The sequence below is a fragment of the Zosterops lateralis genome (assembly GCF_965231275.1).
Source record: "Zosterops lateralis genome assembly, chromosome: 1".
In the NCBI taxonomy this organism is placed as follows: Eukaryota; Metazoa; Chordata; class Aves; order Passeriformes; family Zosteropidae; genus Zosterops; species Zosterops lateralis.
In genome coordinates this window covers 25,079,079-25,093,838 of record NC_139762.1, presented here as the reverse complement: position 1 = coordinate 25,093,838, position 14,760 = coordinate 25,079,079, and the positions used below count along the sequence as shown (strand labels likewise).

General features: G+C 38.1%; 1 protein-coding gene across 2 annotated transcripts in view; it reads left to right on the top strand.

Annotated features, from left to right (window-relative positions):
- Positions 1 to 14,760, top strand: part of CALCR (calcitonin receptor) — a 155,225-nt gene that overhangs the window by 86,220 nt on the left and 54,245 nt on the right. For both annotated transcript variants that reach the window (XM_083867200.1, XM_083867199.1), the window contains 3 exons: positions 441 to 523; positions 9,718 to 9,871; positions 13,071 to 13,181. In XM_083867200.1, the coding sequence (XP_083723326.1) occupies positions 476 to 523; positions 9,718 to 9,871; positions 13,071 to 13,181 (313 nt within the window). In that variant the 5' untranslated portion in view covers positions 441 to 475. The remainder of the gene's footprint in view (positions 1 to 440; positions 524 to 9,717; positions 9,872 to 13,070; positions 13,182 to 14,760) is intronic.

The following is a 14,760-nucleotide window of genomic DNA, read 5'->3' as shown; positions in this document are numbered from 1 at the left end:
CCGCATAAACAGGTAATTTGAGCTGCTATTACACTTATTTGCAAACTGCATCTTTCTAGATTTTGCAAGTCAGGTTTAAAATATCCAGATTGCTCGTGGGTCTGCAGCTCTATATTAGGTTAGAAGCAGCTGAAAAAGGAGAACCAAGGGAGCCTCAGCTGGCAACAACACAGGGCTTAACCCAGATCTGCTGTGGTGACCCAGTAACATTGAGCTGTACCCCACATCATCTGTACTCACCACCAGAGATTCACAGAGGAGACTAAACTTAAAGTGTACCAACCTCCAATTAGATAAAACATGTAAGGCTGGGGATGCTCAACCAACCATTCACACAGAGCCCAGTCTAAGTCTAAAAATATGCTCATACATAAAGACAAGGAATTTATCATAACAGGAAAAGTCCAATAATGCTTTTATTTTTGTTGTTTAATTAAAAGGATCATCTAAAACGTCTCTCCAAGAAGACTCCACAATGAAAAAAACAACTCAGAGTTGCTTCTTACTCATCATCCTTCTAACTGTAAGTACAAGAAAACTGAACTGCTCATGACACCTGCCGTATTTAGTCTTGTGGTGATGTTGAGAAAAATGAGTATCATGTTATACTTGTTATACTGCACAGGTGAAGGAAAGAGTTTCCTTACTAATAAATTTTAAAGAAGATTAATAAGATTATCTAATAAAAGTTTGAACTTGAAAGCATTGTTTCTTGAAGAGACAGAACAACAAGTTTGAAGAAGGTTATGCATGTGACTTTTTATTTCTGTATTTTACAGGCTACAACATTTAATGGGAACATGTGTGTTTGAAAACTGCCCTTAATATTGTTCTGTGAGACAAACTGACTTAAGTAGTGATGGATTTTCACTCTTTATACTTGATCTGCTATTAGGAAACAACCAAAATGAGAAATAATCATATAAATATATTTATTAGTTCAAATGCTATTTTCAACCGTTTCATATCAACACTACATTTATTTTAATGTATTCAACATGGTTGAGCAGTGGTGGTTCTAAATATGTTGTAAATTCATTTCTGCCTGACTAAATACCTCTCACATAAATTGAATCCTTTTGCTGATCTCTGCTTGTGAAACCTCAAATTACTAGTGATCATAATAAAATCATAAACATTACAGGCAGCCAGAATTGAGAATACTGCCCAGAGCTTAAATTACAAAATGCTCAGTATATGTCTGAATGATGCTACTGGGAGGAAGCACCTCACTACCCTGGTGTGGTATGAGTAATTTGCATGATATCTGCCACCATATTCCCTGTCTAACTCTAGCTCTGTGTTCCTGAAGAAAGTTTCCTCCTCTGCCACTATTTTGTGACACACAGAAGACAAGCAGGCAACAGCAGGTTAAAAAAGGAAAGCTCTACTTTATTTTTTGACTTCATTAACTTATATACACTTTGTACAAAAGCCAAGGATTGTCTAAAGATATTGTCCCTTCATGGACTTTGTTGGTTACTATCACCATCAATTATGTTAGTCCTCCCAGAGGAGAACTATGTAAACACACAAATAAATTCTAAAAATATACTTTTTTTTTCTATGAAGCTGCATGAGAACCTTGCTGTAAAGGTTCAAAGACTCAAATGCAAGAAAATTCAGGGTGACACTCCTCCTCCTCCTCCTTCTTCTTCTCCTTCTTCTTCTTCCTCTTCTTCCTCTTCCTCTTCTTCCTCCTCTTCCTCCTCTTCCTCTTTGGTTTTGTTGGTTATCTCCTTCTGCCCCTCTGCTTCTCATCTTCTCTTTTAACATCTGAATGTGAAATGTCTCTGTGCATCTCCTCATCAAATCCCATGTTGTAGAAACAGAAGAAACATGTTGTAGAAAATAAATCGGAGATCATAAGCAACTGCTCTGCCTGGTCTACTCACTGGGTTGTAGCTCTCCTCTCAGCCTAGCAGAGCTTGTCCACAGCACTGTTTGCCACTTAAATTTATACAGATAAAAAAGGAAAGGAAAATAGAGAACAGTAAGAGAATGATGGGTAGAAGGAGGTAAAAAGAAAGCAATTAAATGAGATCATGGAGAATCCAGGAGAACAGCAAAGAACATATTACTTCGGTAAAATATTGAATTAATGTTTCAGGATTAGTACCCTCCATCAAATAAGAGCTGAAGAGATGGAGAAAGAAGTGAAGAGAGTTAATATATTTCTGCTAACTTGGCTAATGATTTGAGGAATCATCTCCGTGCTTGAGAGAAGTCTTCTACCCTGAGGTATACTGGAGTATTTTTGGCATTTGCGACCATTTGAGTTGGCTTTTCTACCTATCCTACAATGGTGCATGTGACAATGCACTGGCTATGAAATCACCCATGATCTGAGATGTCTGTAACAAAGAGCCTGAGAGAGACCAGCTTCCTTCTGGTTTGAGTCCTATCTGATCTGCACAGCTTGATAGGGGTCTTGATAAAGAACAGCAATTCTTCCTATAAAAGCCAATGTCAAATGAAGAAACAGATTCGGTTTATTTTGCTCCCAGTCAAGTGACAGGTCTGTAAATATTCTGATAACTAAAATTTTCAACAGCACTTCTGATTACTTGAGGTGCTTTGACCTACAGCTTGGGTTTGTAGGTCAGCCCTGAAGGCTGAGGAAATTGTAGTAATGAAGGTGATTTGTGACACAGGCAGGAGTGATCTCCTGTCCCTCTTCTCTATCCACCCCTCAAAGCACCCTCTAGTTCTCCCTTCTGTGATTACTTTGATCGTTTTCTGTCATCCTCTCATTTGTGACCTGCACTCCCAGTTGGTCAGTTCGAGCTGTTGCAAAGCAACACAACCCTTTAACCTCCTTGTTTTCTCCTCTGGGCTCCAGCCTCTCTGTTTGTGCTATTTGGCCCACTGTAAGGGTTGGTGGTTCCTCTGTGCTGGTCACCCCTATTGAGAAGGGAAGACTTTAACCTGAAATTTCTTTTCTTAGTGTAGCTATGATTCTCTAACACAATCTCAGAGCTGGAGCACACCCTGCCCTCTATACAGTGCTAGTGCTTTGCAGAAGAGTTCCTCAGATTCTTCCCGTATCTCTCCTTCGATGTTTTGTCACAGACCCGACTTACTTCGTGTACACAGACATTTCCTCCCCACCATCTCTTTTAACTTGTTGCCAAGGGGTTTTGGTACTTTCTGATAGAAACCATCTCTTTTATATATGTAATTTTTCACATAGAATAAATAACACTTCCATATACAGATCTATAATAACTCATTTTTGCCAAAAAAACCCTGAAGTGCCAGTTGTTCCAAAACTAATTGAGAAATAAAAGCAATTCCTTATTTTCTTCCTCTTTGATGGATTCCCTTGCTTTTGGATGCACAATATTGCATCACCATATAGTCCTCTACTTTACAAAAGGAATTTCATTAGAATATTTAATTGTTCATTATGTCATTGTTCACTTTGTACTGATGGTCTCTAGTTTTTTTAATTATTGAGAGCCATAGAATGTGGCTGAGATTTGTTTCCTCAAATACATGAGCCCTGGTATGTTAGAGGAATTAGTTCATGTCCTCAATGCGTATTTCTCTTCACAAGAAAGATGGACAGCACAGTGTGCCCAGCAGCATCAAACTGCTGAGAATGAGGAAGAAGAAGAAGGTTTGGGTCTCTTTCCTGTGTGACCCATCAATTTTTCAGGACATTGATGGAAGAGATTTGTATTCTTTGCTTTTTTGTCAAGTAAGAACTGTGCCTACAAATGGCCCTGGAAATGAGGATTGATGAAGTAGTTTTTCCCACATACTCCAATTTTGTATCCTGAGCCAACCACAACATGCATAGTAAGGACTAAATGAATGCTGCAGCTGAAGGCCACACTAATTTCAATTAGAAGAGACTAGACCAATATTGTATTTTAAAATAAATTCATTTTGAGCAAAAATCAAATTGTGTACATTCACAAAGTCCAAATCTATTAAATTGTTACCAAGCCTCAGTCACAAAGATATGTAGAGTCTGGTACTTCTTTATGACTCTTCAAAGACTCATAAATATTCCTGTTCACAAAACATTGAAAATTAATTATATGAAATCCTAAATGTAATTTTCAGTAACTGCACAAAGTGGTGTATTTTGGAATACAGTTGTGTTAGGGTAGGTTCAAGCTTCCAGAACCCATCAGTCAAGCACTTTCCATGATGGGGGAGCTGCCCATGGTGCACTTGTTTGATCTTCACAGCTGGGAGGGCAGCACGCACTGGTGGAGTGGTGTGGCCACAGACTCTGCTGGGCTCCTGCTCCTGCTCAGCTCAGTGGCTCTCATTGTACATCTCTGAAACCCATGCCTGTGCAGGTACTGTGAGAACAAGCATTGCTTCCAGCACCTGGTCCAGAGCAGATCTCCCACAGGCCAGAAGAGCTGCTGAAGATCTGTCCCAGCCTCCTTTGTCTGACTTCTTCTGAGCCTTCTCGCTGTCTGGTCCCTCTGGCAGCCCAGGGCCTTCCCCATCCTTGGATGGTGAGATCTCCCTGGGTCTCATCACCTTCGACCATGCCTTTGGAAGCTGTTGTTCTGCATGTACACTTCCCTGTGTAATTATTTATGGGTTGCTTCATGCTGTAAGTATGTGCACTCACAAGTTCTGAACCTGTTCTAGCACAAGAGAAGCTCTGGAAAGCAAACTGCTGATATTTTAAGATGGTAAGAATTAATGTGAAAATTTGAGAGTCAGGCTGCTCATCATTTCCCAAGAAATAGGATTGCTGTATTCTGTTCTATGCTCCCAGTTTCAGGGATGATCAGGACATTTTGACTACATCTTTGCTTTTTTTAAAAAACAAGACTGTTGCTATGCAGCTGATTGCAGTAAAGAGGTCTCTCACAAGAGGATAATCAGGGCTGCAAGAAAATATCCATGAAGTGTTCTGGATTAGCCCACAGTTTTCATCAGGCTAAAATGAAAGTAAAACCTTTTCATGTAAGCAAATCTTGTAGAAATGGAAAAGAACTGTAAGGTTTGTCACTTGCTTTCCATTACAGCAACCTTGCCGTCATCTACTGCGCCTGATAATCTCATGCTTGTTTAAACAGCTGCCAAAAACTGCCGTGTTAGTCATACGGGATCTCACTGAGATAATTACCATTCTGCTCCAACAGCGGTAGAGTATGGGAAAATTCTAACATTCAGTGATTAAGTAAAACATGTCATGCTGTAGTATTTCCCCAAAGATATTGCCTGCTGCTTCCTAGCACACTTGTGATGGATAGAAATGATTATGTTTACTGAATACCATATGCTAATGACCTTCTTAAGTTATTACAGTTGTTTTCTTAACTGTCCCAAAACTAGCAGTTGTGAAAAGTAGTTCAGACATAATCAAAGTATGAGAGGGGCTCTGCAACTCGTCTAAAGCATTCTGAGCTCTTGTTCTAAAATGTGATGTATTGAAGAATAGGAATTTAGTGATCCACAAAGAGATGACTGCACACAGGAGTTTTAAAAGAATTATACCAAGTGAATGCTTCAGCTGTTGAAATCAATAATAGAGCATCCAGAATTTCTACTAGTCTGAGCTCACCAATAATTGTTGCTAAATTACTATATTTAGTGGTAGGAGGGGAAAAAGAAGACAGCTACAAGTGCCTTCTTTTCCTAAATGTCATGTATGGTTACTGTTAGTGTCCTGCAAGCTGCTTGATAGCAAAAGAAAAATATTTGGAGGTGCTTGTTCATCATGTCCAATATTTTGTGGGGAAAAAAAAGTGAAAGAATTTTATGCTTACCTTATCTGGATTCTCCCTTTCAGAAACAGGCACATGTTGCACAGGTTAACAGCAGTTTCTCTTACAGAAACCAGGGCACCATTTGTTCATTTCTGTATAGTTGAATAATGAAGCCAAATTGCTTTCTCAGAATCCTTTATTCATTCTAGGTATAAAGTGAACTTCAGCATTCCCAGCAGCCTGTTATTTCTTTTTGTAATGATAATTCACTTTCTTATATCAGTAATTTGTCACGTGGTGGCTTGGTGGTCGTATGTATGACGTCATTTACTTGGACTTTTAGGAGTGACATCATATGTACGGCTGCTAAACTGCTGCATGGGACATCACTTAAACTGTTTTCTTCTGAAGAATTCAATGCATTTTCAAGCAATGATCACATTGATTATTGTGAATTATTTATTTCTTCTTAATAAAAAGTGTTTCTAAATGAATGAGGCATTCCTTTATTGTATAAACATCATCAATATTTCCATCTGAAGTATCTGATGAATGGATGGGAAGGCTTTTTAATGTGTAGTAACAGACTCTGAACATTTAAAATTTCTTCATATTTTGTGGGTTCAATATTTGTAGGTAGTTGCCAGGCAAAGATTAATTGACCTTGGCTTTTTTGTGGTACAAATGTGTCTTTTGAGTCTTAATTTCTAAAATACATTGATGTAACAAAACATAGTAGAGGTGAGTCGAAATCATGAATTCCATGAGGGCTTATACAAACACAGATACACAGATATTTGTGGGACAATCCCAGCTTCTTCCATTTACATGATACACACTAAGTTTGCTCTCCCATATAGCAATATCAATCTCCTGCTATTTCTGAAAAGAGAATAATGACCAAGAGATGTCTTCCTGCTTCATTTGCTTTTTTCTGACCCCTACAGTAAGGAGTGAGGAAGACTAAAACAAATAATAACATCTGACATCACAAACTGCATCAAAATTCTTGTCTGACTGAACTGCAGGTATATAAAGACTAGGTCATCAGCCCACTGGAATGACTTTGGAAAGTCAGGCTTTAAGTTCTGGGTGGTGTATATGGGATTCTCTTATGCATGGTAAAAACACAGTATTTCAAACCAGGGTATGACTTCTCCAGCAAGCCACAAAATTAATATTTCATTAATCTGCTGAAGTGTAATCTGATTTTAAGGCAGAAGAAAACTGTGTTCAATCTTCCAAGGCCAGCTTTTGAAATCTAGGCAAACAAAAATGAGGAATAGCAGTCAAAGGAAAGAGCAGATTTAAAGAGCATATCACAGATGAACAGTCCCAGTGACATACCTATACCTTAATTTGATTTCACACACAAGCTATTCAATTACATAAAAAGTGCCCGGAAAGACTTTTAGGCAATTGACTTTGAAAATCTAAGTCATTGTGTTTAGTAGAAAGAAAAAGAAAAAAAAAATTAGGGGAATAAAAAAGATAATGTAAGAGAGAATTATAATTTTAATTCCAACTTGCTTTCATTTTACTGGAGGCCATTAAGTGACTTCCACTGATGAGTTTTAGTGATACTACTCATCCATATTTTTAATCTTTCTGAGTGGATTCCTGGCCTAAATGTGGGAAAAAGAAATTTTGCTGGCAATTTCAGCTACTCCATATGCAGGGGCAGTAGGATGGGCCTCCTGGTTACATGGCTGAGCATTCTTACATAATTTTGAACACAGTCCAAGACATTTAATCTATCCACCACCACAGGTCCTCTCTACCTCCAAGTATCAAAATATTCTCATTAAACTTCAATAGGACTTGACTTCTTAAGGAATTACACGCTGCAAGCAATGAGACTATCAGAGTAAGATGACTTTAGTGTCCAAATTGTATTTCACCCCTCAAAACCATCATCCCACACATGGATGTGTTCCCAAATTGGCCCAGAATCACAGAGAAATTATCATGAAGAAAGGCATTGCCACAGAAATCCTCCAAGCTTCCTGTGACAAAACTGCTATTTCTGTCTTGAATACAAACGGGTTGGAACTGAGATATTATTCAAAGTAAGAAGGGGAAAAGTTAGCATGCAGTATCTATTAATCATTTCAGCGAAGCACCAGAGGCTGTGTCATGGACATGAAGGGCTAAGACAAAGCTGAGGTTGTCTGAAGAACCTCATCTGCACTTTCCTGTGCTTCCTGTGTGGATTTAGGATTTTGCTTGGCTGGTTTTTAAATGATTCTTTGGGACTCCAGCTGCTCCACCTAGTCTTTTTAAAACTAAGGCACCTGTGATGTTTGGCTTTGCATCTGTATTTCCTGTTCTGACTTTCTAGATACTTGATTTTTCACTTTGATGGCCAGATGAAATGTTCCAAATGGCTTCATTGTCCAAGTATATCCTGGGGGAGGAGTTGGGGGGGAGGAGGGGTGGAGGTGGGGGGTGATGTATGTATACATACATCTAAAATTTATATAAAATTATCTCTGCCAGAAAATGTTTTCATTCTTATTCCTCTTATTTTATTTCAAGCACCTGCTTAAGTAAAACAAGATTGACTGCCTCCATGTACTACAGCTACCAGGGGTATACAGTTGAAAATGTCTGTGTCAAAAGATGAGATAATATGAGATTAGAAAACATAATTGATTTGATATAAGAGTTTAAAAAGATTAAAACAACATGGTTTGGCAGAGAAGTATCAGGATAAAAGTAATGGCTTTTTTTTCAATGAGGTCAAACACACTGTTCTGCTTTGTATTTTACCAAGATGTTTTAGCGTGTAAATGGGTGAAAAAATAACATATTGATGGAATACAATTGCCTGTGATGTGAAATAAAAAAGGAGCAGCAAAATCTAAGACATAAGCCAATATTTGAACTTTCAAGCCTGTCATGTTTTCAGTTCAAACAACTACAAATGCATGCCTAAACATCTCTGTATTAGCATTTGCTGCTAAAAAGGTCAAGTTTGTGTGTCATGTGTGTTTGTGAGAGTCCTAGATTTTGAAGCAGCCTGCAAATGAATCTGTTTGTGATGGCTTTCGTACTGTTTGGTAAGGGGAAAACAGAGGGTCATGCTAGGAAAGTGCTACAGCAATGTTGTTTTTGAGTGAGGAAGCAAAGGAATTCATCTTTTACCATCACCTTCAAGGAGAGAAGAGTCATGATACAGGATTGAGGCAGAACAGAACAAACTAAAGCTCCATGCTTTCATTTCCACTCATAGACCTGGCAGTACAAGACAGGAAGGGAAGGAAGAAGGGAGGGAGGGAGGGAGGGAGGGATGGATGGAGGGATGGATGGATGGATGGATGGATGGATGGATGGATGGATGGATGGAAGGCAAAAGAACATAGCTGACCTCTCAAGCTGAGATCTTTGCCTTCCAGAAGCAATGATCCTTTCCTTCAACAGGCAGGCAGTTCAGAGTGGGATAATTCAGAAGATGCCACTAGATCAAAGAGGACCTTGCTATTTAGACTATCAAATTTAGGGAGTCTGCTTGGGTACTTAACTGGGAGCTAAGGTCAGGTATCGAGGTTTAAACTCTACCCTGTGTTTCTATGACCTTAACTGTTGCAGAAGCTCAAAGCAAGTGACATAAAATGTGAAATAATCAGTTCAAAGAAAAGGCTGTGGCACTGAGGTATCTTTCTGCACTGTCTAGAGATAAATCAGCACAGGTGAACAGAAATGTATGGGTATAACTATGGGAAGATAGAAAATTCTCTTGAAGACACTAAATTAAATGAAAAGATTTTGAAGACTTTATCAAGTATTTAATGATCCTCTCTTCACCAAGAAAAATGGCTTGGTTAAAATCTTACATTTCCATGAGGTAAACTAATAAAAGTCAGCATTTACTTTGTAAGTAGTGCAAGGCCCATCATAATGGTATACATATGTGCAAACAAAAGGCCCTTTAAGAATGCATAATAGAAATTGCTAGTCCTCACTTTTTTTTTAAATGTAATTGTCTTTGTTTATTCAGTTGTACTAACAGCTTTTCCTTTCCATACAGAGAATTGTTCCAAGTCTTTCTTCTACTGTAAATTATACTGATCCTACATTAGAGCCTGTAGTAACTGAAAATTCAGTCATACGGCAGAAGATAATAGACTCACAGTTCAAATGTTATGAGAGGATGAACAGAGCACCTCCATACAAGAAAAAAGGTAAAAAGGGTTTTTTAAATTATCTGTATTTTGCCATGTGTGGTTATATAACTAAAGAAATATTTTCTTCTCTATACTAACCCCTAGTCTTCCTCAGTGTGCAGTTTCCTTTCTACAAGCAGTAATCAAATTCACACTTACTTAGCATTCTCCTAAGTGCATAGAAAGGAAAAAACCTAAGTGCATAGAAAGAAAAGGAAGGAGCCCAGGGAATGAACAGCTCTTCCTTCCTCTGTCACCTACATTTCTGGCTCAATGCTTTGCTGCTTGAATTTCTCTTGTTCTTGCTCAGCAAGGTCACACCTGATAGTGAATCTTAAATACAAATGCTGTTCTGTTTGCTCCACTCACTGTTTCAGTTTTTTGCCATTTGTGTATTGACTGCTAGGTGTTGTGCTCTGTACCAGCACAAGTTCCATGTATTCTGTATTCAGCAGCAACAATAGGAAAAAGAGATTCATAAAACATTGAGGTTAATAAAAGAGGTTTATAAAACATCTTTATGGAATATGAAACATATATGAAAATTACTAAAAAGGGAAATGACAAATGATAGTGGTGCTGCAATTGCATGATATAAAGCAGCATTTCTGTTTGGGACTGAGAGTTCTTGTCACTTTTTTCTCATAGAAGATATGAATGAAGATATAATGAGCTAAAGAAAAAATATCACAGGTAGTGTGATACTTATGCAAGTAGACAACAGATACTGAGGACACAATTTAAAGGATAAATATGTTTTAAAAAATGAAGAAAAACATCCAACCTAACAGAGATGTTGGAGATAATGTAAGATTTTTGTAATATAGCAATGAAGACATTTCTACAGCTCTTTATCTTAAAGATTTTACTGGGCTCTGAGAGACTCAAAGAAGAGTTAGACATTAGGATAATTAGGTCTTCATGCTGAAATATTTTGGAATGAATATAGAGATTCCCACTGCTTAAAATGAGTTTTAATTCAGGCAAATAATGGGGAGTACCCACAAGCAGTTAAACAGGGTTATTGGGTAGAAGGAATGATGTTTCAGGCATAAATAAGCCTTTAATTGCTGGACCTGCAGGGGAAATAACTTACTGTTTCTTGTTAGATTACTCTTTTAGTCTCCAGCTCTATAAACAATTAATTTTACTATCCATTGACAGTTACCACAGTAACCACTGTATTCACCGCTCTTTCGCACTTTGCATGTGAGATAAATTGCAAAGGGTGGGTTTTCCAGCATGAGATGGGAATTCATACGTGTCAAGACATGAATTCTAGTAGTGCTCTCAAGGTCAATGTTGTCCCAGAAGGACAGCAGGGAAGTGCCTGCATTCCTTCAGCTGGCAGCTAGATTTAAGTGATGCCATTGGGGGCTGTTCATAGCAACAAACACTTAATTAATTTATAACTCATAATGAGGATAATGGGTGACTACAGAATTGTGCCAGCACAACTGAAGTTGTGTTCTGAACTGAAGACATAATAAAATGAGGAGTTCAGGTACATGGAAACACATGACCACCCCTCCAGAACAGCACAATGTGTGTGTGTGTATATGAATACATAGATAGATTAATAGACAGATATAGATAAATGCGTGCACATATATCAGGATAATTACCTTGGAAGACAACCCCATGATGTATAGATTGACCTATATGATTATCTTTCTTTATCAGGCCAGGCAAAGTATTTGAAGTTTTAAAGCTAGATATTCCCTCCAGTTCCATTTGGCACTACTTTCAAAAACAAGCTCAAGTTGCAATCATTTTCTACTCTTCTTTTACTATGATATTACAAAAATATTCCTAAAAGTTTTCAGATACATTTCAAAGATACAGAAGGACATGACAATGCCTGAAGGAAAGATAATAAACTGCTGATATGATGATTGGTTAATTAAGTTAACAAGTAACATTAGCACATTTAACTTGATCACTAAAAAATATAGGTGTATACAATCTTAGCTAATGAAGAAAAAGGGTACATAAAAATTTCGTTTCTGAACAAGATCTAGTCTGGAAAAAAATTTTTTGAAATTTTTATGCTTATTATTTTTAATCAACAACTACTTGTTGTTGGTTACAGTTATTGGTGCAAAATGGAACAATTCAGATGTCTTTTTACAGAAAGTTTATCTGTGGATAAGTTCAAAAGCTCCAGAAGAATCTGACTAGCCTGTGTTAATAACGTTCAGTGGTTATTAAGTGCCTTCTATTATGATTCTTTCAAAAACAACTTCTATTTTAACACTTCCTAAGGCCCAGAGTAAAAAAAAAAAAAAGCTAAGATGTATCTTCTCACTCTATTTCACTTTAACCTGATGGTCTTGGTGATAAATACTTTTTCCCCAAAACAAACTGGTTTTGAATGGAAAATAACTGGGGCGGGGTGGGGGAGTAATGTGTTTCTTGTATAAATCCACAATGGGTCATGTTACACATCACAGCAAGCAGTCTTAGAGCACAATTTCTGAGGACCATGGCACGGACAATCTCTGTAATGGGGATCAGCAATGAGCTGTGTTCTGCCTGCTGACATTGCTGCTGTTTGGGGACTGGGAACATCCCACAGCCTCAAGAGCACCACCTTCCCAGATGGGGCATGAGGAGGAGAGGACCACAGCATGCCTACCTAGACAACATCAGCAGGCAGAATCTGTCTGTCCCAGACCAGCCTTGCAGCTACCTGCTTCCTTGGATTTGTAGTTACATCACTGATCTCTGATATTGAGCAAGGCAATAGCCTTACAGGCACCTGTCTCTGCAAATGCTTTTAGCTGGGATGTCTCCACAAACACTTCCTGCCTTTACATTTTGAATGCCTGATTTTCAGACCTACTGAGCAGCAAAAGGTGAAATGAAAATGGATGCCTCAAAGGTCTTTGGGTATCACAGGTGTACATGCTTAGAGCTGACAGAAAGAGGATCAAGAAGAGAAATTTGTAGGATTGGACCTACATTCAGAGTTCAGCTCAAGATGCTTTAAAACATAACTTTCTCGTAAAATAACACCACTACCATCAGGTCAGTAAAAACAAGTGTCTTAGAGCACCTGAATGCCACTCTAAATGTAACAATAACAAAGGGATATACTACAAAAAAGAAAACTTGATTGTCTGCAGGCAGCAATACTCCTCCAGAGGCTAGAACAGAGACATTCAGGAGGGACTCTTTTGTGGAATTAACTCTTGCAATCCTCTTAAATGTCCAGGTCTGTTCTGCAACCGAACATGGGATGGCTGGTTGTGCTGGGATGACACACCTGCTGGAAGGCTCACTGCTCAGAATTGTCCGGATTATTTTCCAGACTTTGATCCAACTGGTACCGTATTTCTTTTTACCATTTTATCTTTCAAAGGATGTCTTCAGAGCATTTATGCCATTAAGTGGATGTGTTTAATCCAGTGGCATTTTTGCAGCACTGTGAAATCTCAGAAAGTTTGGTCAAAATTAAAACACATCAAGTTTTTGAGTTCCATAATTTACATATTTTAGTTTTTAAAATACTTTATATGTATTTATATTTATATAAATATAACCCATGGATTTATGGAACCTAGTTTATGAAAATTTCAGCTTCTGAATTACAACATCAAAATATTCTTAGCACTTCATTCTAAGTTTTTATAATCAAGAGAAGATGCTTATGTGCTTGAAATATGTATCAGTATGTTCTTTGTTAAGTTTTCATTGAAAAATACAATTTTATGAAAGAAGATGAGCAGAAATAACATCTCTGATTTTCAATTCTTAGCTAAACTATTCATTCAAACACTAGGAGCAGACTGAGAGAAATAATTGAAGAATGTTTAAAAGGAAAACCAAAAAGCAAATGGAAGTATTTCTAAATAGATATGAGGAAATATTAGACACAAGTTTAACTCTGCAAAGAGTACAGTTTGAAGAGAGACGAAATTGTCTGTTCCATGCTCAGGACGTGTTGCTTATAGGTGGTGCTTGATGCCACAGTGTGCTAAATTCCACATAGTCACAGTGCACCAACTGCAGTTAAAATCTATGAAATTACACATATGGGAGGGAGAGTACATAAATCTGAAAATTTTCAACAAGCTTAACCCAAAATGCATGTGCCCAACTGGAAATGATGGAAAGAGACTATTGCATAGCTGTGAGTTAATCATCCAGCACCATTAGCTAAAATTGTTGTTCTTCTTGAGCTTATTGCTTATTTAGAAACTGAGGAGTTTCGAGGTTGGATCAAACTTCTTATATATTTTGCTGAATCCCATTTATAGTAGCAGCCAGATTGTTTCTTAATTCTGTTGTTTATAAATCAAGCTGTCCATAATTACAGAATTTGCACAGCAAGTTTCAAATCAGACCCAGTCTGGCCTCCATTCAATCTTTGGTGAAGGAATGCCCCTCTTTCTAGTGGAAGTAGGTATTGGACAGGAAGGATTGAAGGAAATCTGTTTGCTCAGGAATCCTGTGCTTGGAAAGTGAGCTCATGTGGCAAGGTCACTATCCACTTCTTGTGGAAACACCCTGAGACCAACCCAACAAATCTTTACAGCAATTTAAACCCCTGAGACAGACAGTGGGCACCAAAAATCACAAGGTCTTGTCTTTTGTGTCCTTTCTTTAGAAGACTTGACCTCTTTTCTGTACAGTGTCATAGTTTTCAAGGAGTCTTGGAGCAGGGTCATGCTCAAGGCTCATCTTTAAAGCACCTGTGGACAGCAGACTGAGAAGCTGAGACCCTCAGCTGCAGGATTGCCTTTCACTCAGGTCACCCGCTCTGTGGACCAGCTCTTCAACCATTAGACTATTTGCACAAAAGATTCCAGAAGAGCATTTAGAAGAATTGGCTGAATTTGGTTCAGTTCCCAGACAGAAGTGCCCCTGTTCAGGAGAGAGCCTGAGGCTCTGGATCCTGAGGT